This window comes from Crotalus tigris, unplaced genomic scaffold, assembly GCF_016545835.1.
Source record: "Crotalus tigris isolate CLP2741 ecotype Arizona unplaced genomic scaffold, ASM1654583v1 scf7180000017567.3851432, whole genome shotgun sequence".
Lineage (NCBI taxonomy): Eukaryota > Metazoa > Chordata > Lepidosauria > Squamata > Viperidae > Crotalus > Crotalus tigris.
Genome location: NW_024096477.1, coordinates 1,346,572 through 1,372,835, shown reverse-complemented (window position 1 = coordinate 1,372,835; position 26,264 = coordinate 1,346,572). Strand labels below are relative to the sequence as shown.

At 38.5% G+C, this 26,264-nt stretch overlaps 1 protein-coding gene across 6 annotated transcripts in view; it reads left to right on the top strand.

The window, feature by feature from the left end:
- Positions 1 to 3,120, top strand: part of KIF25 (kinesin family member 25) — a 38,935-nt gene extending 35,815 nt beyond the window's left edge. For all 6 annotated transcript variants that reach the window (XM_039349935.1, XM_039349945.1, XM_039349965.1 and 3 more), the window contains 2 exons: positions 23 to 178; positions 2,315 to 3,120. In XM_039349935.1, coding sequence (XP_039205869.1) covers positions 23 to 178; positions 2,315 to 2,472 — 314 coding nt within the window. In that variant the 3' untranslated portion in view covers positions 2,473 to 3,120. The remainder of the gene's footprint in view (positions 1 to 22; positions 179 to 2,314) is intronic.
- The last annotated feature ends 23,144 nt before the right edge of the window (positions 3,121 to 26,264 follow it).

Sequence of the window (26,264 nt, the reverse complement as noted above, 5' to 3'; positions counted from 1 at the left end):
GTTTTTGTGATTATTGTACTAGGTATGTCTGGTGTAACTGGGTCACTGTTGAGAGAGACCTCCTTCATTAATCGCAGCTTGTCTGCTCTAGCAGATGTACTTGGAGCCCTATCAGAACAGAACTCTCACATTCCATATCGAAATAGCAAACTTACATATTTGCTACAGGATGCCATAGGTGAGTATAGCTTGGTACAATATAATACTTATTTATATACCTATTATTAATACAATTGATTAGTATTTCTATACCAATTTTCAAATGTATAGTTGATACAGAAGTGTGATTTCAAGAAGCAAAGGTAACTTTAATGATAGGATGCTAAATCCTTATTTTAAGCAAGGAGAGATATGTTGTGATTCCGTGCCAGCCTGTGCTCCCAACAGCTGAGTCTGAGGAATCTGAGGAGGAGGTGGAGGAGGCATTTGAAGGGCCATCAGGGGCAGAGGGAGGCTCTGATGAATTACGACTCACTGTTTGATGCAGAGCCTGGGCCCTCCAGTCGTGTTCCTGATGAAGCTCAGCTGTATGAGGAGAATGAGTCAGACTCGGAGGACTCACACCTGATGGACATGCTAATTGATGCTCGCACACGTCGTCAATTAGCGAGAGTAAATCAGCAGCAGTCAATACAGCAACTCCAGAGTAAAAGGAGAAGGCACTGAGAGGCAACGCCTTGGGACTGCTGTATAAAAAGAGGAGGTGTGGGCGGTGCTGGTTGCTGAAGGCAACCGTTTGCAAAGTACTTCTTTGGATCCTTGTCTGTTCGCCTTGCTTGTGACTACTCTTCTGTTTGCATGGTATTTCCTGTGGACTATTTCCTTCATTTGGATTGAGTTTTGCTGTTTGTGTTTTGAACTATTTGGCAGGTTTGTCACCCATATTAAAAGGTTTTTGTTTTGTTTTAAAGTCTCCAGCCTATTTTATCAACAGGGGTTTGATCCTTGTGCCTTTAATAAGGATGACTATAGGCTGGGATAGAACAAGATACTAGATTCTCTAACTGTTCATTTTTTATTTTTCTAGCAAGATTCCTACTATTTGACTATGTCATATGCATATTGTAAAGTGAGATGGTTACCAGAATGAAAGAATAGCCCTTCTGGATCAGACCAAGGCTCATCCGAATCCATTGTTGTGTTTCTCACAATGGCCATAACAGATGTCTCTGGACTGCTCACAAGCAAATGTAGAAGAGAGCCAGCTTGGTCTAGTGGTTAAGGAACCAGGCTAGAAAGCAGGAGACCATGAGTTCCAGTCCTGCCTTAGCCTAAAAACCAGTTTGGGCCAGTCACTTTCTCTCAGCCCAAGTCACCTCACAGGGCAGTTGCTGTGGGAAAAATAGGAGGAAGAAGATGTGTTGGATATGTCCGTCATCTTGAGTTCTTTGTAAAAAAAAAAATAAGCTGGAATACAAATAAATGAATACTCCTTTCCTGTTCTCCCCTACAACTGGTATATGGAGGGATACTGCCATCAATCAGCAGGAATATTGAATTCTTTAGACCAGTGGCTCTTGACAGACCTGTCCATGAATGTGTCCAGTCTGCCAAGTTAGCAATGTATTGTGATAATTATGCACGATATGAAGCTGCACTATTGTAAACCGTTCAAGCAACTTCTTTGGATCATTCCCGGTTGTCGAGTTTTCAGCAAAGGAAAAAAAAAATTGTCTCTCTGGCCATTTTCTCCATATTGTCAATGATTTTATATACCTAGCCATCCCGTTTCCTTTTTCTTGATAAAGAGTTCCAAGTGTTCTAATGGTTTCTCATACTGAAGGTATTTGAATGACGTAATTATTTTTGGTTGAATATTGTCTATTGGTTGATGTTTAGCCACTTGAAGAGTTCCTTCTGGAGCTCTTCACAAACATTTTTGGTTTTCCCCACCATTTGTTATTATTTGCACGCTTGAGATGCTTGGTACTTATCCAGGGTCAAGATCATTAGGAACAAGTTAAAAACCACTTGTTTCAACACAGGCACTTCAGGGACTCCACTTCTTATACCCTCCATTGAAAAAAATGGTCCCTTTATTCCTAGACTTTGCTTTGCTTTATTAATCATCCATACAGACACACATTATTATCCTATCTCATGGCAACTAAATTTATTTAAGAGCAGTTGTAAAGTTTCTTTTACAACACTAATTCCTAAGCACTCTGCATTTCTTACTCAGACAGGAATGATTCAAACGTGCTTTACTAGAGGTTTTCTTCTTATAGTATTTATGTCCTAGCTTTCTGGAGTCAAGGTTTGGCATTGGGGCATCTGAATCAGTTAACATGCATATCTTTCTAATTCTTTTTAGGTGGTGATGCAAAGTTGCTGGTGATATTGTGTGTCTCTCCAAGCCAGAAGTACATAACAGAGTCACTTCAAACCCTAGGATTTGGATCCCGTGCTCGGAAGGTTCAGAGAGGACATGCCAAGAAAAGAAATGAACTGGCACTGAACAAATCCAAATAAGGCATAAGCCATCTATGGATTAAAACTTTATTAATGAGTTCCTCAGATTGAAAAATAATCTTGTTATAAATATATATATAAATTGCCTTTTAAAATAAGTACTCTTTAATGCAGTACTGGCAAGACATAAACATGCTAAGCAATATTAGTTGCAAAAATAATTGGTGATATTAACCAAAAAAACCCCTCATATAATAATGTTTTTAGGAAGAACAGGAAGATACTAATATTTATATGAGAAAGTCTTTTGACAGAGAATGTCTACAATATAGATCAAGATGGGCAGCTAGAGTGTCTACAACCTATGGACTTCAACTTCCAGAATTCTGGGAGCTGAAGTCCACAGTTCATAAAGATACCATAGTTGCCAACCCCTAATCTAAATGGGAGTTATGCAATTAATTCAATGGCAGTTGGCTCAATCTCTGATGAATACATGGAGAAAGTGTCACTATCCCAACTTTTTCCAGTACCTACCCATAACTTTCTAATTCATCATCTTTCAGAACATTTCCCCAAAGTCTTACAGTGTAACTATAATTGAGCAACTGGAATGTCCTGAATATTGACATTGCTATGGTTTGTTGGAAAAAAATATACTGTTTATTTTTTCTTACATATGTAAAGCAGGCATTCCCCAAGTTTATGATGCCCCGATTCCCAAATAAATACATATATATGTGTGACTTTCTCCTTCGTTCTATGAATCACAATGCCATTGGTTGTCCAGCCAGGGATGAGTGTGGTCTGGCAGTCATCCAACAAGAGAGGCTTGTACCCCAAAGCTGAATTGTTTTTTGTTTTTTTTTATTAAAAAGTTTTATAAATTTTACAAAAAGAACAAAACAATACAAGAACAAAAAACAACATATACAAAGAAAAAACTAAACATTACACAACAAAAACCCCCCTTCCCCAACCCCCACCCAAACACCCCCCCTTCCCCCACCCCGAGCTTCCCAGAGCAGAATATAGGCTTAATTAAAAAACAATTTAAAAATTATGTTTATATATATAAAAAAAGAAAATATAGCATTAAGATATATATGTATATATATAAAGATAAAGATTATGAAAAGGCTAGATAATATTTTTTATATCCAATTTAAACTGTATAAATTTTATCCACTTATCCCAAACAGCAAGAAATTTCTCTTGCGTTTGTTCCTTTAAAAAAGCCGAAATCTTTGCCATTTCCGCCAAATAAGACACTTTAAGAAACCATTCCTGCAATGTAGGCAAAGATTCCTTCTTCCAATATTGTCCTACTAACAGCCTCGTGGCTGTAATCAAATTTAACATCAATATAACCTCCTTTGTATCACAATCAGTAACTATACCCAACAAAAATAATTGCGGAGTAAATTTTACCCTCCTTCTAAAAATTCTCTGGATATTCCACCATATCTTAATCCAAAATGCTTTTATCTCTCTGCACGACCACCAAATATGATAATAAGTAGCGTCCATACAACCACATCTCCAACATTTAGGTTGTAAGTCAGGGTACATAAGAGACATTTTTTGTGGATCAAGGTGCCATCTATAAAACATTTTATAAAAATTCTCCCTTAAGTTCTGTGCTTGTGTAAATTTGACATTTCTCACCCAGATGGTTTCCCAGGTATCTAATGGAACTGGCTCACCAAAGTTCTGCACCCATCTAATCATACAATCTTTAATTAGTTCCGTTTCTGAATCCAATTCAACTAAAACCCCATAAATCCTCTTGATATGGACTTGTCTTTGATCCTTCACTTGCTTAATAAAATTTTCATCTTCTCTAAGAAAACCCAACTTACAATCCACCTTCCATCTATCTACTAGTTGCCTATATTTGAACCAAGAATAAATAATATTTTCTTGTGCTAACTCTTCCCGTGATTTTAACTGCCAGTTTTGTCCATCCCATCTGAGTAGCTGTCTATAAGACACCATATCCATTTTAGCACCTCTTTTTATTCCTTCTATCGCATGCCAAGGTATAGCCCATAATGGTACTTTAAGATCACTTTTATAATATTTTCTCCAAGTCCTAAGTAAAGAAATTCTTAAAATATGAGCTTTAAAGACCCAATCCATTTTTTTTATTAAATATTAAATAGGCATGCCACCCAAAAAGTAAATCCCATCCCTCTAGATGGAGTATCTCAGGATTTGTCAAATTTACCCAATCACTAATTAGTGTTAGAACCACCGCATCATAGTATAATTTCAAATTCGGTACCTTGAGTCCACCCCTCTCACGGAAGTCTTGCATAATTTTAAACTTAACCCTTGGCTTTTTCCCTGCCCAAATGAATTTATTAAGGCCTTTCTGCCATTCACTTAGATTAATCTCATTCTTCAAAATCGGTAACATTTGAAACAAAAAAAGAAACTTGGGTAGAAAATTCATTTTTATCACTGCAATTCTTCCCATGAGGGATAATTGCAACTTCTCCCAATTCTTCAAGTCTTTCTGTACCCTAACCCACAACCTTTCATAGTTATTTTTAAACAGTTTTGCATTAGAAACAGATAACATCACCCCCAAATATTTTACCTTATTAACAATTTCAAAACCCGTCAAATTAACCAAAATCTGCTTCTCCTGACTAGTCATATTTTTAGGTAAAATTTTAGTCTTGTTAACATTAATCTTGAAACCCGAGACCAAACCATAATAATGAATCAATTGTAATAACTTTACTACAGAATAAGTAGGTTGCGACAAAGTAACAACCAAGTCATCCGCAAAAGCTCTTAACTTGTATTCTTTTTTGTTAACTTCTATTCTTTTAATTTCCTGCGACTCTCGAATTTTGATCAACAATATTTCCAATGTTAAAACAAACAACAACGGTGATAGTGGACATCCCTGCCTAGTACCTTTCTCTATTGTAAAAACCTCTGACAAACCTCCATTAACAATAAGTTGTGCCGTTTGTTTTTGATATATTGCCGTAAGGGCTTGTACTATCTTTTCACCAAAATTCATCTCTTCCATTACTCTTAACATAAAATGCCAATTCAGTTGATCAAAAGCTTTTTCAGCATCTAAAAATATCAGCCCTGCAGGAACTTGGTTGTTCTTATCTAAATATTCTAATAAATTAATAATTTGTCTAACATTATTTTTCATATACCTTCCAGTTATAAACCCAGATTGATCTTTATGCACAAGGTGATGCACAACCCTCATAAGCCTATTTACTAGGATTTTTACAAATATCTTATAATCCACATTTAAAAGAGATATAGGCCTATAATTCTTTGGTAAAGTAAGATCTTGATCCTCCTTTGGAATCAATGATATAAAAGCACTACGCCATGAAGGAGGAATCTCTAGACCCTGTAAAATATCATTAAAAAGATCACCTAATGGTTGGATCATCTCCTCCATTAAGGCTTTATAATAAACAGCTGTTAACCCATCCGTGCCCGGTGCTTTCCCTGGTTTCAATTGTTGAATTGCTAACGCAATTTCCTCCTTAGTAATTAAGCCATTAATTTCCTGTTTCTGATCCTCTGTCAATTTGGGGAAACTAGCCTCGCTTAAATATTTATTTATATCTAAAATTTGCACATTGGTAGATTTATATAATTTTTGGTAGTAATCCAAAAAAGATTTCTTAATCAATTCCTTCTGAGAGACTAATTTACCCTTATAATTTATTTTATCTATTATTCTCTGTCTCTGTTTCTTTCTTAACTGATAAGCCAACCATCTCCCTGGCTTATTAGCATTACAAAATGTATTTTGTTTCATAAACAATAAGTTAGTTGCAGCTTGATCTGCCAACAACATATTAAATTGTGTTCTTAACAACTTTACAGATTCTTTGATGCTTTCATCAGAAGGATTTAAAATCAAAGACTTTTCTTTTAATTTAATTTCATCTTCCAGTTCTTTACGTTTCTGAGACTGCTTTTGCTTATGACAGTTATTCATTTTTATCAAGATCCCACGCATAAATGCTTTACCTGCATCCCATACCATTGACATTGAAGTCCCCTTATACATATTTAAAGCAAAATAATCCTTTAAACACTCCTTTAACTTTTGAACATTCTTTTCTTGTCTAAATAGGTTTTCATTCACCCTCCAGGATCTTCTTTCCTCTTTTTCTTGAATCAACTCCATCCAAACTGGACTATGATCCGTCAACGACCTAGGAAAAATCTTTACATTCTTTACTCTATTATATAAGTCTGTTGTAATAAAAAAAAGTCAATTCTTGAGAAGGATTGGTGTCTATATGAAAAAAAGGTGAAATCTCTCTCCTCTTGATTACATTCCCGCCAATAATCCCTTAGTTCCCAGTCCTCTTTCATGTCAAAAAAGGCTTTAGGTAGTTTTGCCTGTTTAAAAAAGGGAGAAGAACCTTTCTTATCCCTTTATATATCTAAGACACCGTTCCAATCACCCATTAGTACCACGGATCTATAGTCCAACAAAGTTATTTTTTGATGTAACAACCTATAAAATTGTTCCTGTTGCTGATTTGGTGCATAGAGTCCCACTATAAGTACTTTCTTACCATATAAGCCAAGTTCAATCATCACATATCTTCCTTGGGGATCTGATTCTACCAGACAAGCTGGTAAATTTTGCTTCACATAGATAACAACTCCCCCCTTTTTCTCAGGAGCAGAAGATACAAAATGGGATCCCAGACGAGCATTAACTAAATATTTCTGATCCTTAAGTAAAATATGAGTTTCCTGTAAACAAATAACATCATTATTATGTTGCTTCAAATAGTAAAAGATTTTTTTCCTTTTCTGAGGAGAATTCAATCCATTAACATTCCAGGTCAGAAACTTTGCCATCTCCCTTGGCCAGGAGCCCGGAGAAGACTCCTTCGAGATCTGCCATTGCTGCATGTGTTGCAGAACTCTTGGGTCTTGCTCCTCCCACCGGCGATGAAGCACTTTCAGAAGAAGATTCTTTGGCCTCTTTCTTGCGTTGCTCCTTCTCCTTACGTCTATAAGCTGCACGGGTCATTCTCTGCTCTTTAACCTCCGTTTGACGTTGCCATTCAGCTTGCAGCATCCCAGCAGAGACCAGACCTAATGCCTCAGATTGCTGCCCCAACTCTTTGCCACTCAAGGATTTCTGAACAGATGAAGCTGAGCCTGCACCCAGGACCGTATTATAAAACTCTCTAGCTTTATCAACCGTATTCAATCTATAACGCGTCCCCGCATGGCTCAGAACAATACCCATCGGGATCTCCCATCTAAATGGCATCGATCTGGCTTTAAGCTCATTAGCTAGAAAAGAAAAATCTTTCCTATTTCTTAAAATTTTGGATGGGATTTCCTTTAAAATAATAATATCTTGGGTAGCAATCTGGAATCTCTTATTATAAAAGGCTTGTACAATTTCATTGCGCAGAGACTTCTTTGTAAAATAAATCACCACATCTCTGGGCAAATTCTTCTGCTTCGCAATCCAGGAGTTGACTCTATAAATTTTTTCCACTTCTCTGCGTAATTCTCCTTTATCCATATTCAGAGCAATAGCTAAGTCAGTAAGCACCATCTCCATCAGGTCTTGATTCATGTCTTCCTTAAGGCCTCTAATCCTCAAGGCATACTTCATCTGTCTGTACTGAAACATAAGAATATCTTCTTGTGAAGTCTCCACCTTCCTTTCCACATCTTGAAATTTCTCATCAAAAGAGTCAACTTTATCTTCCACTTCCTCTACTCTCGAATCCAGCTTCACCACCACCGTAGCCAAGCCTGATACAGCAGCAACTATATCTTGCCACAAGATGGTATTATTATCTTCTAATAAGTTCTTTATCCCACTTATCTCTTCTTTAATTTCGGATTTAATCTGTATGACAAATTGCTTCATTTCATCTCTCATTTGAGACATAGCATCTCCCATTATGCCTTTAACCTCTTGTACTGACAGACCTGGCAAAGGAGGGGAGGGTGGTGGCTGAGTCGGTGGTACATGTTTAGCTTGTTGTTGTGATTGTGCAGTAAGAGTTGTAGGAGAAGAGACCGCCTTAGATGTTATAGAAGGCGGCTGTCTCTTTGAAGCCATTTTATATGACACAATTCTCACTTCCCTTCTCCCCAAGGAAAAGGGAGGGGGGAGAGAAAAAAAAAGAATTTTTAGAAAAACAGCAAAAGCACTATAATCCTTAGAGATCCAAAGAAAAAAGAAAAAAAAATCAAAAGAGAAATCCAGTACCAGGAACAAAAAAATCAAAAGCAAAATCATTAAAGTCCAGTTCTTTAAAAACAAAAGAGAAACAAAGGGAAAAAAAAAACTCCGACACTTTCAAAACGCCATCTTATTTCCTCTCTCCGTACTAACAAAAAAAGAACAAAGGAGAGATAACCAAAACTAAATAAAAGAAAGAAATAAAACCCTAAACTATATAAAAGAATCCTTTAAGCCGCTCTGTCCGTTTTAAAAATTACTCACCAGGATGCTATATTCACGGAGATAGAGGCGGCGGTTTCTTTTGCTTCCAAGAAGCAAAAACAGCTGGGAGGCGGAGATCAGCAGGAGCTCCGAGGGAACACTCCTTTCACCCCCTCTAGGAATAAATCCAGAGGGGGTTCAGGGGTTCTACCTCTACTCCTGCGTTCTCTATCCCTTCCCTTTGCCCGGGAAGGGAATTTCGAACCGCGGGTCAGCTGATACGCGCTGCGCTCCGCGATTCTGACACCTTCCCAGCTGGACGGCTACAAGGTAGCCGCCATCGCCGTCGCCCCATACCGGAAGCTCCCCCCAAAGCTGAATTGTTGTCAAAGCAGCAAAGTCTCTTGCAGCAGCCCCCAACTCACCCCTACGTTCCACTGGAGGAAATTTGGCTAGGATCAAGGCACTCTTGGATGGTGTCATGTTTCCCTTCTCCTAAGGGCTATTTCTTGCAAGATAAAATGATACAACAGTAAACACTGATGTTACCTAGTTTGGCAATGAAAAGTCTGCAAGAAAACCAGCATGCTCAGAGAGCACCAAGGATCCCACAGATAACAACAGGTTGAAGAGCAACCCTGCTCCTGTATCTCAGACATGGTCCAGTCCAGCATCAATTTCTATCACTCCATCAGATCTTCAATCACACAATCCCATCTTGCTGGACCCCAGAGTAATATCTTCTTAGCACTTGCCATCTAAGACAGGTATGCCATGAAAGATTCAGACGGCCTTGTTAGATCTGTCTGTTTCTCCCGGCATTTGGGTCAAGTTGGCAGATGAGCTCTGTTGTTATTGATGTATTATTTTTTTCAATGAGTGATATTATTGTATGTCTTTGGGCGTGAGGGGGTTAAAAAGGATCCTTGCAGTTAGGCAGAGTAGGTCTGTCCTTCTCAGCTTTGCAAACCTGCAGAAGTCATTACCCAAGATTTGAGGATTTCTGATGACAATATAGATGTAGAAAGTGCAACTGCAGAAATGGTCTTTATTTTAGCATTTAGAACAGGGGTCCCTGGTCCATGGACCAGTACCGGGCCGTGGCATGCCAGCAACCAGTCCACATAAACAAGCAAAGCCCCATCTGTGAGATGCAGGCAGCTCACAAAACGAAGCACTCTCTGGTCCGTGGGAAAAAAAAAAAAACTCTCTCCATGGCACCAGTCCCTGGTACCCCAAAGATTGGGGACCTCTGATTTAGAAGATTTACTTAATTGTTCAGCTCTTGGAATTGCAACTCTGGACAGTGTAACTCAAGTAAAAACAAAACAGAAAAAATGATTGCAATTAAAAAAAACACATTCAAATACAAAAGAAATAAATTCCATAACTAACATATTAGACAACATACAGCTGGGGTCCATCAAACCTACCCTCCACCTGTCAGAAGATGAGCTTATCTATCTTCCTGGCCCAATGCCTGGAGGAAGAAACAGTTTTTTAAGCTTCCAGAATGCTAGATATTTACATACTACCCTTCCAGTAACTGTCCTCCCCATCACCACGCACGTAGCTCAGAAAATCAAGACTCGGGACATTACAGTATAAAAGAAGAAAACTGATAATTAAAACTAGTAATAGGGGAAGATTAGAACAATTAAGTTGCAAGATTTAAATAATGTGCTGGGAACAACAAGATTTTTGCTTGATGACAAAAATTTGTGCGTTAAGTACTGGACAAACAGCTTAAGCAGCCCTAAGAACTGGACAGAACACAGAGGCACAAGCATGCCTTTGAGATCAAAATAATTAGAAAGAAACATGTAGCTAAATATGTAATTTTATTTATTTGACTCATACCTTTTGAAAACACAAGTATAGTAAGAAAATTTGTCAGATAATCAGAAGCCATGTTTTTCCCCCCTTTTTGGCTCAAAGTAACAGTATTTTCCATGAGGAAAACAAGGATAACTCAAATTTAGAATGAGAAGGAAGAATCATTCTTCACAAGTTTCTGATCATCAGAGTTTAAAATTATTTTTCTTTACTTCCCAAAATTACCTTACTCTAATTTTGTTTCAATCAATTTACATAATATAGTTTAAGCATTTTATAACACCTTGGGTTTAAGAAAATTAAATGCAACATGCCTTTAGGGCAGGGGTAGGCAACCTTGGCTCTTTTATGACTTGTGGACTGGGAGTTAAAGTCCACAAGTCATAAAAGAGCCAAGGTTGCCTACCCTTGCTGTAGGGACAAGATAAATACATAATATTTTTTCTTTATGCATATCTTGACCTGACTCAAGAACATAGTCACTTGCCATGAAATATGCTGTTCAATATATCTGATATCTGGTCCGTACGTTGCATTCGTCAGTATGATAGTCAAGAAACATGAAACAATTACTAAATTACTCCATAGGTTTGATTTTTTTTTATCAAAGCAAAAGTTTATTAATCTGTAGTAGGACAACTGATAACTCTTAATCTAGCAAGAAATTTCCTTGCAGTGAGGAAATTTAGAAAAATAATGATGGGACACGCAAATTCCCCCATGCTGTTGTTAATATCTACAATAAGTAATATCTCGTCAATACATGATTTCATTGCAGAATGCCTATGATTGATAGTGAACTTGGCTTCCCAATATGTTCCATTTCCACAACTCCTTTTAGCAAATTAAACTTCAGACCCTCATTTCAGAAGCTTTGTCATTCTGCAAACAAAGCATGTCACAGTTGATACAAAAAAAAATACATACTTTCTTAAAGAATTTTTGCCATCTTTGAAACGTGGCAGGTGAGCAGAGTGATGGCAGGAAAGAGGATCCAACAATGTCTTAAGGATCAAGAATGATTCCATGGCATATGATTAAGCTTTAAAAACATCTTCTTTGTTTGAAGTACTACTCTACATTGGCCCATGATTCACTCTAATTGTCTCTTCTGAACACAACTGTCTTGAGACTTGAAAATGGAGGTCACTGGCAGGTCGCAGTGAGAAGACTTCAGTGGCAGCTTTCCTATTAATAAGACCAGAACTCCTAATACCCCAAGCTTTTTAAGCTTCTTGAGCATAAATATTTACTCAGAAATGTTATAGCATGTTCCAATTGGAATTTCACCCTTGAACATGTACCAGCTGCTGCATTATGCAGGGAGCAGTATGTGGTTTGGCTTTTGACCTTCTGGAATGTTTGAACTGCAGTGACTCAACTTGCAAGCCACAGTCATTTAGAAATGACTGCATATATCTCTTTTCTATTTTTCCTAGGACTCTGCCCCCCTCCCCACCCTAACCTGAAATACTGGCAAACACAAATGTCCATTCATTTGTCATATAAAGGTATGGAGGGGTGTAGAGTTGTGTGTGTGAAGATAATGGCTCTTCATGTAGAACAGACATGTGATTGAAGTCAACAGCTCTATCAATTTTCTGAACAGAAGAAAAATGACTGCAAGTAGTCCTCACTTACTGACTGTAATTGGAACCAGCAACTCCGTCACTAATCAGTATGATCATACAGTGAAATGTCACATGACTGGGCTGACTAACAATGACTTCTGGCTGTTAGGTGATCACAACTTTCAACTCCTTATCAGTTTCCCAATCAACTCTGCTTGTGGGAAACTGGTTATGAAGGTATCTAATGGCAATCTTGTGAGCGTGGCGCACTGCAAACATTGTAAACAGATGCCAGTTGCCAAGCCCCCAAATTGTAACCACGTGATCATGGGGATGCTGTGATAGCTGCACTGTTGAGGACCAGTTGTAAGTCTCAGTTTTCAGTGTTGTCCTAGTTTTGAATGGTCGCTGAAAAAGTGGTTGGTAAGTGATAACTACTTGCATTGTTGGGAGCATATTTGTATTTACAGCCATAGAATCATAGAGTATGGAGAGATGGACGATTTAAGCCACCAGTTCACTCCTGTTAGGTGCAGTAATCCAATTATGTGTAGCACCCCAAACAGTAGCTATCTACTCCCTGCCTGAACATTTGCACAACTGTTTGCTCATTAAGAGCAATTCCATTCTCTTACTGTTAGAAGTTCTTTTCCCCTAATATTTAATCAGAATCTCTCTCACTGCAATTTAAATCTATAACTGTGTCCTGCATTCTGGAATGAGAGGGAACAGGTCTAGCTCTTCTATGTGACATTCTTTCCAATTTTTCAAAAATGCGATATCTCCCCTCAGTCTTTTTCCAAGAGAAAACATACCTTATTCCCTCCATCTGGTTTTATAGGACTTAATTTTTAGTCTCCTAATTGTCTTTCTCTGAAATATTTTTTTTTTCCTGAAATCATCGTACAGCGTAGTCCCCAAATTGGATACAGTACACAAGGAGGATTCTGTTGGAAGCAAAATAAAGTGCAATATACACTTCCCATGATTTAAAAATTATTTTTCTGTTGATCCAGTCTAAAAAATGCATATCTCATTTTTGCAGGTGCATCACTCCTGATACAATAAATCAACTGTTACCACAAAATCCTTTCCAACTTTGTGTCATTTGCAAAGCTGATAAGTGTTCCCTCCACTCTTTCATCCACGTCACCAGCGAAAATACAGTAAAACCTTGATTTCTGGCAGTCTTGTGTTGAGTGGGTGGTTATATAACTAGACTAAACAAACAGTATCCTGAAGTCTATCTGTAAAATCTGAAGGAGGAAAATTAGGAAAAATATGAGAGGAGAGAAGAAGGAAAGAAACAAAATAGCTATTATTTTCCTTCCTTTCTGAGGCAAGCCTCAAGGGGAGAGGTGTTCCCTCACACTAACCGGAGAACACAAGTCACTGGAACTATGCTGGATAAGAAAGAAAGTGATCTTCTGTAGGATGAGGTGGAAAGGAAGCAAAGGCAATGGAGAAAACAATCAAAAGTTTCGTTTGTGGATGTGAGTAATGAGAACCAACTTTGGAAAGTGTCATGTAGAAGATGAAATGTAATATACCTTCAAAAGATACAGCTGTCCCTTCTCTTTAAAAGAGGAAGTGTGAGCAGTGATACAAAGATTGGATTTCTCTCCCCCTTTCTCTCTCTCTCTCCCCCTCTGTCTTCTAGTGAGCAAACAGGCCAGGTGTGCTAATGAACATACAAAAGAAAAAATGGCAGTGCGTGTGCAGAAGTAGTTGACAGTGCAAACATCAACAATAGATTTCCTAAAACAGACTTTAGGATGAAGTGCAAATGCAAATTTTGTCCATGGTAACCAAAGGCCTTTACATGGCTCCCATTAAATTGACGTTTCACTCTTTTGTAGAGTAGTAGTAACCTTTATAGCATGCCACTTATTACTTCTCTCCAATTTGATGAGGAATCATTGATAAGTACTCTTTGAGTATAATTTTTGAGCCAGCTATATGTTCCTTTAATTGTTATGGACTATAATAATCCATTCTCTCTTAACAAGCTTCCTAGTCAGCATGTCAGTAGGTAAAAATCTGTCAAATGCTTAGCAAAAGTCAATTAAGGAATTTATCTGAGTCAGGCAAGATTTGTTGTCAAGTCCAGATTGACTCATGGTAATTAGAAAACAGTAACATTTAATGGGGGTGATTTGCACTTTAAAAAAAAGATTTCCTGTATTCTGCTATGCTCTAAGCTGAATGCATTCTTAGAATCCTCACTACTGTATTGTTTTTTTCCATTTTCCAAAACAATGTTTTTCCCCAGGAAAAATAAGGTACGTTGCCTGCTTGTATCCCAGAGGTTTTGCTACAATCACTATCAGAATTCCCAATTCACTTGCTGGGCTGTGAAGTGTTTGGAGTGCTTCAAAATGTCTTTGTGTGCTACATAGCTGTCTTGGTAAGCTTTTGATGCCTTGGTGTGAACATTAGAACTGGGTGTGAATGAGTGAATGCTTTCTCAATTGCACCAACCAGTCTTTTTAGCAATGCCGATGGAATACCTATTTTAGTCCCATGGTAAATAGCTTAATCTTTCTTCCACTGACTAGATCATCACCTCCAGCATCTGTTCTGCTTTACTGGCTTCTTAGCATCAAGAGTCTTTGATATTATTATCATTTACAAGCACACTACCATGTGTTGTGACTGAAGTTTTCTGTGGAGTGACAGCTTCAAATGCTCACATGCTCTTCTGCCTTTATGTAGTCATTTGACTTCATTGGAACTGTTGACTGCATGATTACAGAGGGGGGAAATGAGGCATATGGGACAAAAAAAAAAAAAAACCCTACAGAATGTAGAACCAGTTCAAGCTATCAGTTGACTCTTATAGTGGGAAAGGTACCTTGAAATATAGATTAACTTGCCCCATCCTCTGCCACTGACCATATTCAAATACATGACTTTTTAACTCCCTATGAAGACATCCCTGACAACACTAATTTGGGGAGAGCCTAAAATCTCAGATTGCCCTGGATCAGTGTCCAAGCAAAAGATAGGATCAATTGCAGTACCATAATAAAAAAAATATTTCTGGAGGTTTAGCTGTTATAGAGCTGTTATATTAAAGGGAAAGTAATCACTTTCAGAATAGTGAAGTGTTGGTCCTGGAGATTATTTAGAACAAAAGTAAACTAAGACTTGAACTAAAAGAGAGCAAAATCTTGATTCTTCTTAGCATGGCCTGACCCAGATTTCCTGATGTCCTCCTGGAAAATGCGAGGGACAAAGCACCATGACAATCAGGGACATTGGAAACCGGTACTGCTGTGTAGGATTTAAAAACCCAAATACATGCAATTATACATACAATATACCTGTCTTGTTTAGCTATAAATACAGTTGTGGGCCTCAATATGTAAAGCAGTTAGAGAACCTTAAACAAACAAACCAAGTTACATATCCATGAGTCAAGGTGAGTCCTTTCTCTATTTTGGCTCAATAATACATTATCTACACCAGGGGTCTTCAAACATGGCCCTTTTATGACTTGTAGACTTCAACTCCCAGAAGTCCTCAGCCAGCATATCCACAAGTCATAAAAGGGCCAAGTTTGAAGACTCCTGATCTACATAATTTCATTCTGAGGAAAGCACAGAAACAGCTTTGCTTGTGATGATGGAAAATGAATGGGGAGAGAATTGGAGCACTTTAAACCTAGCTTAGTAATATTAATACAACACTTAAAGCAGTTGCATCCTTTTTTTCAGGACACACAAAGCATTTAAAAATTAGGCTGCTTTAATGAGTAACAGAAGTGCTATGTTTGTAAGAAGTTTGAATGACTTCTTCTCAACCAAGTTTGAAGTGTGCATTGCCAATCATACATTATTATTATTTTTCTTTAGCCCAAGGAATTTGGGACAGAAACCAGAATGTGCAATATACAGATCTACTAATATAATAGACAGAAATATCAGTAGAGTCATCCACGTCATGGTTGTCCCAAAGGTGCTTTTTCAAGAGGCAACTGGATTATTTTGAAGAGGAAGAGGAAGGGAGAGAGGGAGGGAGAGGAATATCAGGCATACCTTCTGCTTAAACCAGTGTTTCTCAACCTTGACAATTTTAAGGCATGTGGACTTCAACTCCCAGAATTCCACAGCCAGCAATGCTGGCTGTGGAATTCTGGGAGTTGAAGTCCACATGCCTTAAAATTGTCAAGGGTGAGAAACACTGGCTTAAAGCAAGAAGGTGATTCCAGGAGGGACTTCAAAGATCAACTAAGATAGTAATCTTACAACCTTAGAAATAAACCACATTGATCTCATGAAAAGTTATTTCTGATTAGACATGCGTAGTATTCTACTGCATACATAGTGATCACTAGAAGAAACTGTATTAGGAACAAAGGAAATTATGACTCAGCAGTTAATTTGGCCCATGATGGATTTAGAGTAACTCAACAAAGAACATCTTGCCATAACTATATAGTATGTTATGGAATTCACTATCATAAAACATTGGGATAATCATAAGCATAGATCATTTTGAAATGAAAGGGAGCCAAATTCCAAGTTTCCTTTTCTCAAAGCCTAACTGCTTTGATGTTTCTTAAAGTTTAATTTGCCCACAGCGTTTTTGTCATACAGCTAGGCTCTTATTTAGCTATGTTTTTTTTCATTTCTTTTCTTTTTTTAATAACCACTTTCAGAACAAGGCAAAATTTCAAAAACAGTGAGGCTGATCACATCATTATGTCCCACAATACCTGCCCTTTTTGCCCTTTCCTATTCGATTGTTGTCTTGGATACAAAAGATAATTTGCATATTCATATTCTACAAATGAATGGTAACCACCTTATTCATCAAAATAAAGATCCGGGTGGCATCTTAAGAACAACTGTGTAATGAGTCACATTTTCAGAAAAGAAGAATATGGCATAGTAAAAATATGCAGTCTCCAATTCCAATGTGAAAATGGTAATGATATCTACATACCACTAAAACCCTTGCTGTCGTGACTTTTAACTGGGTGAAATGGTGCATCATAAGGTAACAATTTTGAATCAAGATACCTCGAATGAGATAACTTATAGAATGGGTCTAAAATCTGAGACCCATGACTCAAGGAATGAAAATTGAGGAAGTTGTGATTGCTTCAGTGCTACTGGCTGCTATTGGGCTGCTGCTACGGTGATGTGACCTTCATTTTTAACATTCTGTGACAATTTCCCAGCCAGTCTCGCAAACCCTAATATCCCCCACCATCCAGCACTAGCCTCTTACCTGCCTGCTGAAAAGAGGAAGGGGAGAGGGGAAGGAAAGAAAGCTTCCAATGCTTCCTGCCAGATTCCCTAAGAAAACTTAATGGGGAAGCCAGCGGGAAATGGGAAGTCACTCTTGCTGCCATTACTTTTTGGCTTGCCTTTGGTTATTCTGTTTCTCCATTCAGATAAGAAATATTTCCGAAACAATGATTCAAACAAGGCATGAGTTGTCTAGTAAGGTTATAAAGTCAAGTCTCCTTTAACTTTAATACCACTCCTGATGATCTGATGCCTACATCTGTGTAAGGGTAGTTTTTTTTTTTTTGTCAACACTGATATGGGAGGTGGTATGCTATTCCCATATTCAATTATGGGTTGTTGTTTTTTTTGTCTAGCCTATAGCTCTGCCATTCCTAGAGGCTTCCCATCTCAGTCCTAATCAGGCAGGACCCTGCTTAGCATTTCAATTCAGAGACGATCAGCTAGCTGGTAGCAGCTGTTAAGGATGTTCAAAATAGCATCCATTCAATGAAACTACAGACACCACCAAAAATGCATAATCAAATTTTCAGTGAATGAAGAATTAATTATGCTTTATATCGCCATGTAACTTATGTCCAGATATGCCAACTGTTCAATTATATCTGGAGGACTCCAAATGGGGTAACACCATCATAATGGTCTAATAAATACATATAGACAAAACACTGGACTTGTTCCACGACTGTTTGCAGTTGGAGGGCTGACGATTCCAATGCATGGTGCCTCTGTGCATTAAGGCAGAGTTCCCCAACCTTTCCGGCTTTGCGGACCGGTGGAGGAGGGGGAGAGGGATGGTTCCTTGAGTTGTGCCCAAGTGAATGTGCGTGCTCAGCTCCATTTGCGCAAGTGGTGGGCATGCGCACCCACCACTTGGGCAAATGGAGTGCATGCGTTTATCCACTGCTCATGCCCATGCGCTCACCCCCTGCTTTGGGCGGTCCAGTTCTGAACAGCCCCCAGCCAGGTAGTGGGCCGCAGTCCAGAGATTGGGGACCCCTGCATTAAGGGATAAATTTTAGCCAGCTTCAATGTTTGGGATACAATAGCTTGATTATGAATTTCATAGCTTGCCTATGAATCACATTTGTGATTTTTAATCTTTATTTTGAGAAGTTTGGTTCCCCTTGAGAATATGTTTTTGGGAAAAAAAATACTCCCCGCATTAGATTTCTCAATCTTAACAACTTTAAGATATATGGGCTTTAATTCCCAGAATTCTCTAAACAGCGTGATAGGCTGAGGAATTCTGGGAGTTGAAGTCCATGTACCTTAAAGCAGCTGAGACTGAGAAACGATGGTCTATATCACGGATGTCAAACTCGCCAAGTCACGTGACGTCTTGTGACATATTGCAATTTTTTTTGCATTGGTGGAGCTGGGGTGGGCGCGGCCTCCACATGATGCAACCGGCCCATGGGCCAGCAGTTTGACACCCTTGATCTATATGAACATGCTTAGTATATACATATGAAGGCTCTGATTCAATACATTAAAGGTCTTCCTTTGTCAAAGGATCCAGTATTCAAATAATTTTTGTTCTAACATGTATACAGAATGTAGTTGATTGGGATGCTAATTAGAGGCATTGCCAATTATCAACATACTAATATTAGACTTTTTAAAAAAGGAACTGCACTGACATTTTATTCTGGGTCATCAAAGGCAGGGAGTGGGCTGCAATCCTAGTTGTCGCCTGTTAAGTTCAAACAGCAGTTTTGTGGCCACCTCCGTTGAAAGGATCACAGTCCCACTTGGAGGGCTTCAATTAAGATCAAGACCCGGAAAACAGAGTGATTAGTGTCTAATAAACATGCAGCTCTTTTCTTCATGGGCCAATAATAATACTTTATTTTTCAGCACTAATTTAGCTTGGGCTGTGGAAATGGTTTGCTTTGAAGTAAATTAGAAAGAGCTGTTTTACGTACTGGGATTATTTGTAGTACAAATACTTTAGGACAGTACAATTAGATCCAGCTGCTGAAGCCACAGTATATTCCTCTGTTAATCATTGATGGAGACAGATCTGACTCAACCTGAAGCCACTGCTGCAAGCAGACTCATATAGAGATTTCCAGAAGCTTTAAATGCTATTATTCCACAGGAACAAAAAAAAGATAGTAAGTTTAATACCCAGAAGTTTCAGGGAATTACCTATTTCTTCCACCTGCAAAAGTAGGACTGGTAAACTTTTCCTTCACCAACTTCCTTCATATCAAGAAAAGTTTCACCTGCATATTTTTGCATACAAAGATCCTTCTAATGGCATAAGATGAGAATCAGCAGTCCTCAGAACACTAATTGGTTTGATTTTGGTTTGATATACTGGGGGAGCCAGCCCTTCTGGTTTGTAAATTGTGTTTCCTGGTTATGCTACATGATTCAGCCAACTCTGATTTAGTCAGCAAATCATAGCTCAGCAGGATGGACAAATAGTTAAACTTTCATTCTCATTTTTGCTTTTTAATAGAACTATTCTAAGAGTTATAACTGGTAACTGTATCTATTGTTGCATATAATTGCATGAATTAGTTTAATTGTATGAATCAAGATTTTAATTGATTTGGGGGGGGGAGGGAAGAATGAATAAGTTTGCCTTTTAGCTACATTAAAATAATTCCAAACAACAAGAAAAACAGAATACTGAACTTCAACAAGACAAAATAGAAGATATCTACTGATGCATATTTAAACTATGCAATGTTGTAATGCTAACCTAGCTTCTTCTCCCTTTTCTTCTCATACTGAATGGAGAATTTCAGCAAATACAGATTCTCCATCAAACTCTAAAAACCAAAAATGACACACTGAGTTTCTTTTAAGCAGTTTCTTTAATTGTACTTCATCTATAGACAGAAATCTTGCCTAACTAAAGGAGGTCACTTGTGCTATTAAAGATATATTCCCACAGAGGAGCTGTCTTAACTCTCTTTCTCTCACACAAACTATCTAACTTTTGCTGTCTTTTGCTCATCTGGAATGAACTTACTCCCTCCTGGGAATCTGGACTACATTCCACCACCTACTGGTAATAGAACTCCATAGATTGCTTTACTTTTGAAAAAAAATATGTTCTTTATGACCATTACTGAAAACCATCACAGGATTTGGTATAGTTGCACTATCTCTAATTTCAAAAGAATATGAATAGAATAGAATAATTTGATTGTCACAAAATACAGATTTATGCATATACCCACATATATTATATGACACAGAGAGACAACAGTTCGGGTTATGTATACATGTGCATAAAATAAATCTTGCTAATTTACCAGACGGATGGCATAGGGAACAAAGCTATTACAGAGTCAGATAGTCCTGCTAGAAATACTTCAAAACCTCCTCCCAGAGGGGAGAACAGAAGCAGACCATAAAGTGGGTATGTGGGGTCTCTAACAATGCTTTGGGCTCTAAGCACATAGTGCTTATAAGCAGCATCCTGAATACCAGGACGAGAGCTTCCTATGATCTTCTTGGCTGTCCTTATCATTCTCTGTATGGACTTTCTATCTGAGGCACTGCTGCCACCAAACCAGGCAGTGATGCAGTTTGTTAAAATGCTCTCAATTGTGCCTTTGTAAAAAGTAGCCAGGACAGAAGGAGAGAGATGGGCTCTCCTCATCTGATGCAGGAAATGCAGATGCTAGTTTGCACGCTTCACTAAGGATGATGTGTGGAGAGACCAATTCAGATTGTTAGTTATCTGCACTCCCAGATACTTAATACTGTAGACCACCTCTACAGCTGCATCCTTGATACTGAGTGGAGTATGACTATGCCAGCTCTTTCTGAAAACTACAATGATCTCCTTTGTTTTATCAACATTTAGAACCAGGTTACTCTTATTGTACCAGTCCAGCAGAGCCTTCACCTCTTCCCTGTAAGCATCTTCATTGTCATCCTGGATAAGACCCACCACTGCCATGTCGTCTGCATACTTCACAATATGATTCATAGCAGATTTGGCACAGCAGTTGTGGGTCATCAAGGTGAACAGTAGTGGACTCAGGACAGAGCCCTATGGAGAACCTGTACACAAGGAGATGGAATTGGAAACTTTCTTTCCAACTCGCACAACCTGGGGCCTGTCAATAAGGAAATCAAGTATCCGATTACATAAAGGAGTATTAAAACCTAATAGACCCAGTTTGTTCACCAGATGCTGAGGGATGATTGTGCTGAATGCTGAATTAAAATTTACAAACAGCATTCGCAGGTGAGTATTCTTCCCCTCCAGGTGTGCCAAGCTAAGATGAAGCACATAGGATAATGAATCATCTACAGAGCGGTTCTTCCGATAGGCACTGTAATGAGTAAAATGTAGGGGGAAGGCATGAAATCATGTAGTCCTTTACCAATCTCTCAAAACACTTCATCATAATGGAAGTGTGTGCAACTGGATGGTAATAATTAAGGCATGTGATTTTAGTTTTTTGGGACACTGGTACAATGATTTCAGTCTTAAAACATGATGGAACCAGGGCCAGATGCAACCAGAGATTGAAGATGTGTGTGAGAACAGTGGCCAGCTGGTCAGCACACGCCTTAAGTACTCACCCAGAGATATTATCAGGGCCCGCAGCTTTCCGAGTGTTGACTTTCCACAGGACCTTCTGAACAACAGTTGTATCAAACCTGAGCATCTGCTCATCAGGAAGGGGAATAGCCTTCCTTGCTGGAACGTTGTTTGTGGCCTCAAACCATCCCAAAAACATATTTAACTTGTTTAGAGAGTCTGTGTCACCCTTTCATTTCAGGGAAACTGCCTTATAATCAGTAATTACCTGAATACCTTGCCACATACTGTATGTCTTGGGTCCATAGGATCTTGAAAGAAATTCTGCACTTTCTGACTATAGGCCTGCTTTGCTGATTTTATAGCACGCCTCAACTCAGCTGTTGATGCTTTCTTAGAAATGATGCTTTCCTGGGGGTTGATATATAGTTTTCTAGATTCTGTGTCATTTTCTGTGTCAGACTTACTCAGTTCCTGCTTATAATTACCTTTTATGACAGAGGTTTGGGAAAGTACAAAGTTGTGACTTAGGTTAAATCAAAATATATTCAGGACAATACAAAAGAGAAGTTTTCAAGTACAAAGAGGGGAAATCATGTGTGAATTCTAACCTCAAAGTCAGGAAAAGTATTAGAATTCTGCGTAAGGATGAACCAGAAACTACACTTGGTCTAGAATGCAACAGTGTGGTTAGTAATGGTTATATCTGCTCTGTGAATTGCAGTGACTCTTGATGGACTTCCAGGTGGAATTCAAGGTGCTGTTTATCACCTATAAAGCCCTGCATAGCATAGAGCCAGGTTATTTATGGGATCATCTGTCTCCGGTTATTTCTTTCTGTCCCATTAAGTCACACAGGATGGGCATGCTCCAGATCTCTTCCTTGAGGTGGTGCTATCTCCTGGGACCTAACATGTGCCTCCTCTGCTGCTATACCTGCCTTTTGTAAAGTGGTTCCTTCTGAGATTCAAGGTGGCTCCAGCCCTACTGATCTTTCATGGACACGTGCAGACCTGACTCGTCCCTCATGCATGGGGTGGGGATAGTACTTGCCATTCTGTTAGGAAAGGAAGCATTGCTATTTCCAGCCTTGGGTAGGTCAGGGTGTTGTATGTGCACATCTGTTTACATACACATGCACACCCAGGTTTTATATGCTACCCAGAATCATGAATTATGAGTTGGCCAGCCTTATAAATCCTTTAAATCAACAAACATTTAAAAAACAATGTGGAATAGATTGCAGATTTGGAACAACAAAATCAAACAAACAAGCAAATAAGAATGTACTTTTGAATGCTAGATCACAGGTCTGGAATTGAATAAATAATGTGTTGCATGCGTTTCCTTCCCTAGAGATATCTACATCAGCTAAAGACAAAAAACAAAACCCTCATCTAAACAAAAACACAAACACTACCATCTCTGGACAATTGTGATATGAGCAGGATCTTGAGTAAGAATCCAACTTTTTCTAGCTGGCTGCTATTGGGCCTGCCTTTTTTCTGTTCAGAAAAATATAACATCCCCTGTTTCTTACAACTTTAAAAAAAAGGAATGTAGAGGACAGAGAGAAGGAAAAATAAAGACAGAGGAAGGGAAGTAGCCAAGACTAAAAGATCACAATGAGTCACATTCTCTTGGAAAATACTCTTTTCTTGTTCAGAATATGGAGAGATAATAGAATACTTGGCTCTGGAATCAAAAAGGAACTTAGTAAACTAATTTATCCAACATGCATCTTCTTTTCACAAATTCCACTCAGTCACTTAATCATTGCAAGAGATGAGGAAAACTCACAGAAATGGTATGTAGCGCAGATTGCTGATCTCTCCAGTGCAATGATTTCCAAAGAGTAGGCCACAAATAAGCTGGGGCCAAAGGATAAAGTGCTGAAATATTGCTTTTATGTCGATTGAGTCCTGTTTCACAAATGAAGGTGAACATAGGTGTTCCGGGATAATGTTGCAGGATCAAAACTGGGTCAGTCATTGGGTTTCGTCTTCCAAGCTTTTGGACTTAGAGAACTTCTCTTTGTGCTCTGGGCTGCCCAGTGTGTGGTATTTATGTGGTGGCTGTTTATATTGTGTGGTATTTATATGGTGGTCCCAATCTATATCTAAAAAGCTACATATAACAGCCACCATATAAACATCACACACAGAACAGTCCAGAGCACAGAGAGAAGTTCCTTGAGGATGGGCTCCAGCATCAGTCTTGAAAGCTCAGAAGAAGAAAAAACTCTGGTCCTGATGAACAATCCAGATTGGATCCTGATTCATGTTTCTTTAGTTTCAATTTCAGGCATGCTGATAATTTGCTTTAAGGCCAAACATAGTTTATTAACAGAATCAAGGGTGTAAGGTTTATCTGAGCTAGAATTGTTATGTTCTCAAAAGTCACAGCTCTTCAGACTATTCTATAAAGACTTACAAACTCTGAATCTAAGGCACAGCTTCAACTTTTGTTCTCATCTATTCCAGTTTTATCTTACATTTCCACAAAAAGTAAATGGAAAGGGAGATTGAAAAGCTCCAGTCACACACAGAGCAAGATATGGTGGACTTAAGAAGAATATATGGTGGACTTAAGAAGAATGGAAGGCCGGTCAAATTCTGACATCATATAATGCAGAATTGACAACCTGGGGTGGTGGTGTCAAGTGGCCTCATTTGCACTTTTGGATGTCTTACAAACTGTAATCTATGGTAAGTGAAGGGATTTCTATTTACCAAAAAAACAAACTGACCATTTTCTACTATCTCCTTCTCTACCTTAACTTCTGGTACTGCTGAGAAGCATTTCATTTTTAACATTATAGATTTGGAATCAGTATGTACCATATTGAGCTAGATGAATCAATAGTTTAATTCAGTATTACCTAGCTCCCCATCTACCAGAGTTCCTAAAAGCAAAATAAATGTATATCAGTCATTTTTTAAAAAATGCACTTTAGTCCTAAACCCAGTGGTGGGATTCAGCCAGTTCGCACCACTTCGGCAGAAACGGTAGCTAATTTTTTGTTGCCAGGCCCAGAATGGACTTCCGGAAATGGCATCTACGCAGAGAACCGGCTGTTCATATATTTGAATCCCACCACTGCCTAAACCCCTTCAATGATGTTGGGATACAGGTTACAATTCATAGACTCAGAAATGAATCCCACTGAAATCAGTTTAAATTATTCACAAGCAAACACAAATATAAAGCAATTAATTTCTATTTATTTCAGTGGGGCTATTCATAATCAGCTTCCAACATGCTGGAGAAAGTCTTGATGTTAGGGGGAAGATCTAAGCAGAGCTTTCCAGAGCTTCTCTGACAATTTGGTGAAGTTTCACAAGGTAAAGGAGAAAACCCTTTCCTCAGTGGGACCAGGTAGAAGATAGTACGTTTATGCTACTTCCCAGAGCTAGCAATGAAAAGGTTAGGTCACCACAGCTACAATAAAGCACAGCCATTTTCAGAAGCTTTCAGAGGTAAGCAGTGGGGTGTTAAAACTTTAGAAGTTACAAGAGAAAAGTTATTGGCAAGAGAAGCAAACAGCATTAAAGAGTTTAAAGGCATTCTTGGTTCTCTGTGTTCCCTAATGAGGATTGATAACTAATGCCAGAAAGCCAGCTGTCTGTTCATCTCAAGAGAGGGCAAATACTGAAATCAGCCCAAGTCACAGCCTCAGAACTATAAGGAGGCTGGAATCACCATCCAGAACACATCTGAAGATAAAGATGAAAGGAGAGGGGGACCTCTTTAATGTTAGACAAATAATATTTCCATAGTACAGTATAATTTTATTTTAAAAAGATATATTTAAAAACTCTACTATAGTCCCTGTCCCCCCTCCCCCCATTATATTCTCCAGTTCTGTTTTTCTTTCATCTCCTCTTCCTACTAAACCAGGGGTAGTCAACCTTGGCTCTTTTATGACTCATGGACTTCAACTCCCAGAATTCCTGATGGCTGGGATGCTATCAAAGAGGGTTGCTCATCCTAGGGACAAACTCAGTTCCCTAAATCTATTGGCACAGAACCTCTGCTTATGTTACTTGCTCATGGCTTGGGTTAAGTAAGGTGATAATAAAAAATGTTTAGCTTGGTTTAAATCATAGGTGGAATCCCTTAATGAGCTGTAGTGAATAGATAGAGATTGCACTGTCCCTCCAGGGTTCCCGCTGTTCTAGGATGGGCACATTTAAGATTAAAAACAAAATATGCTTCTCTTCCAATCCAGTTCC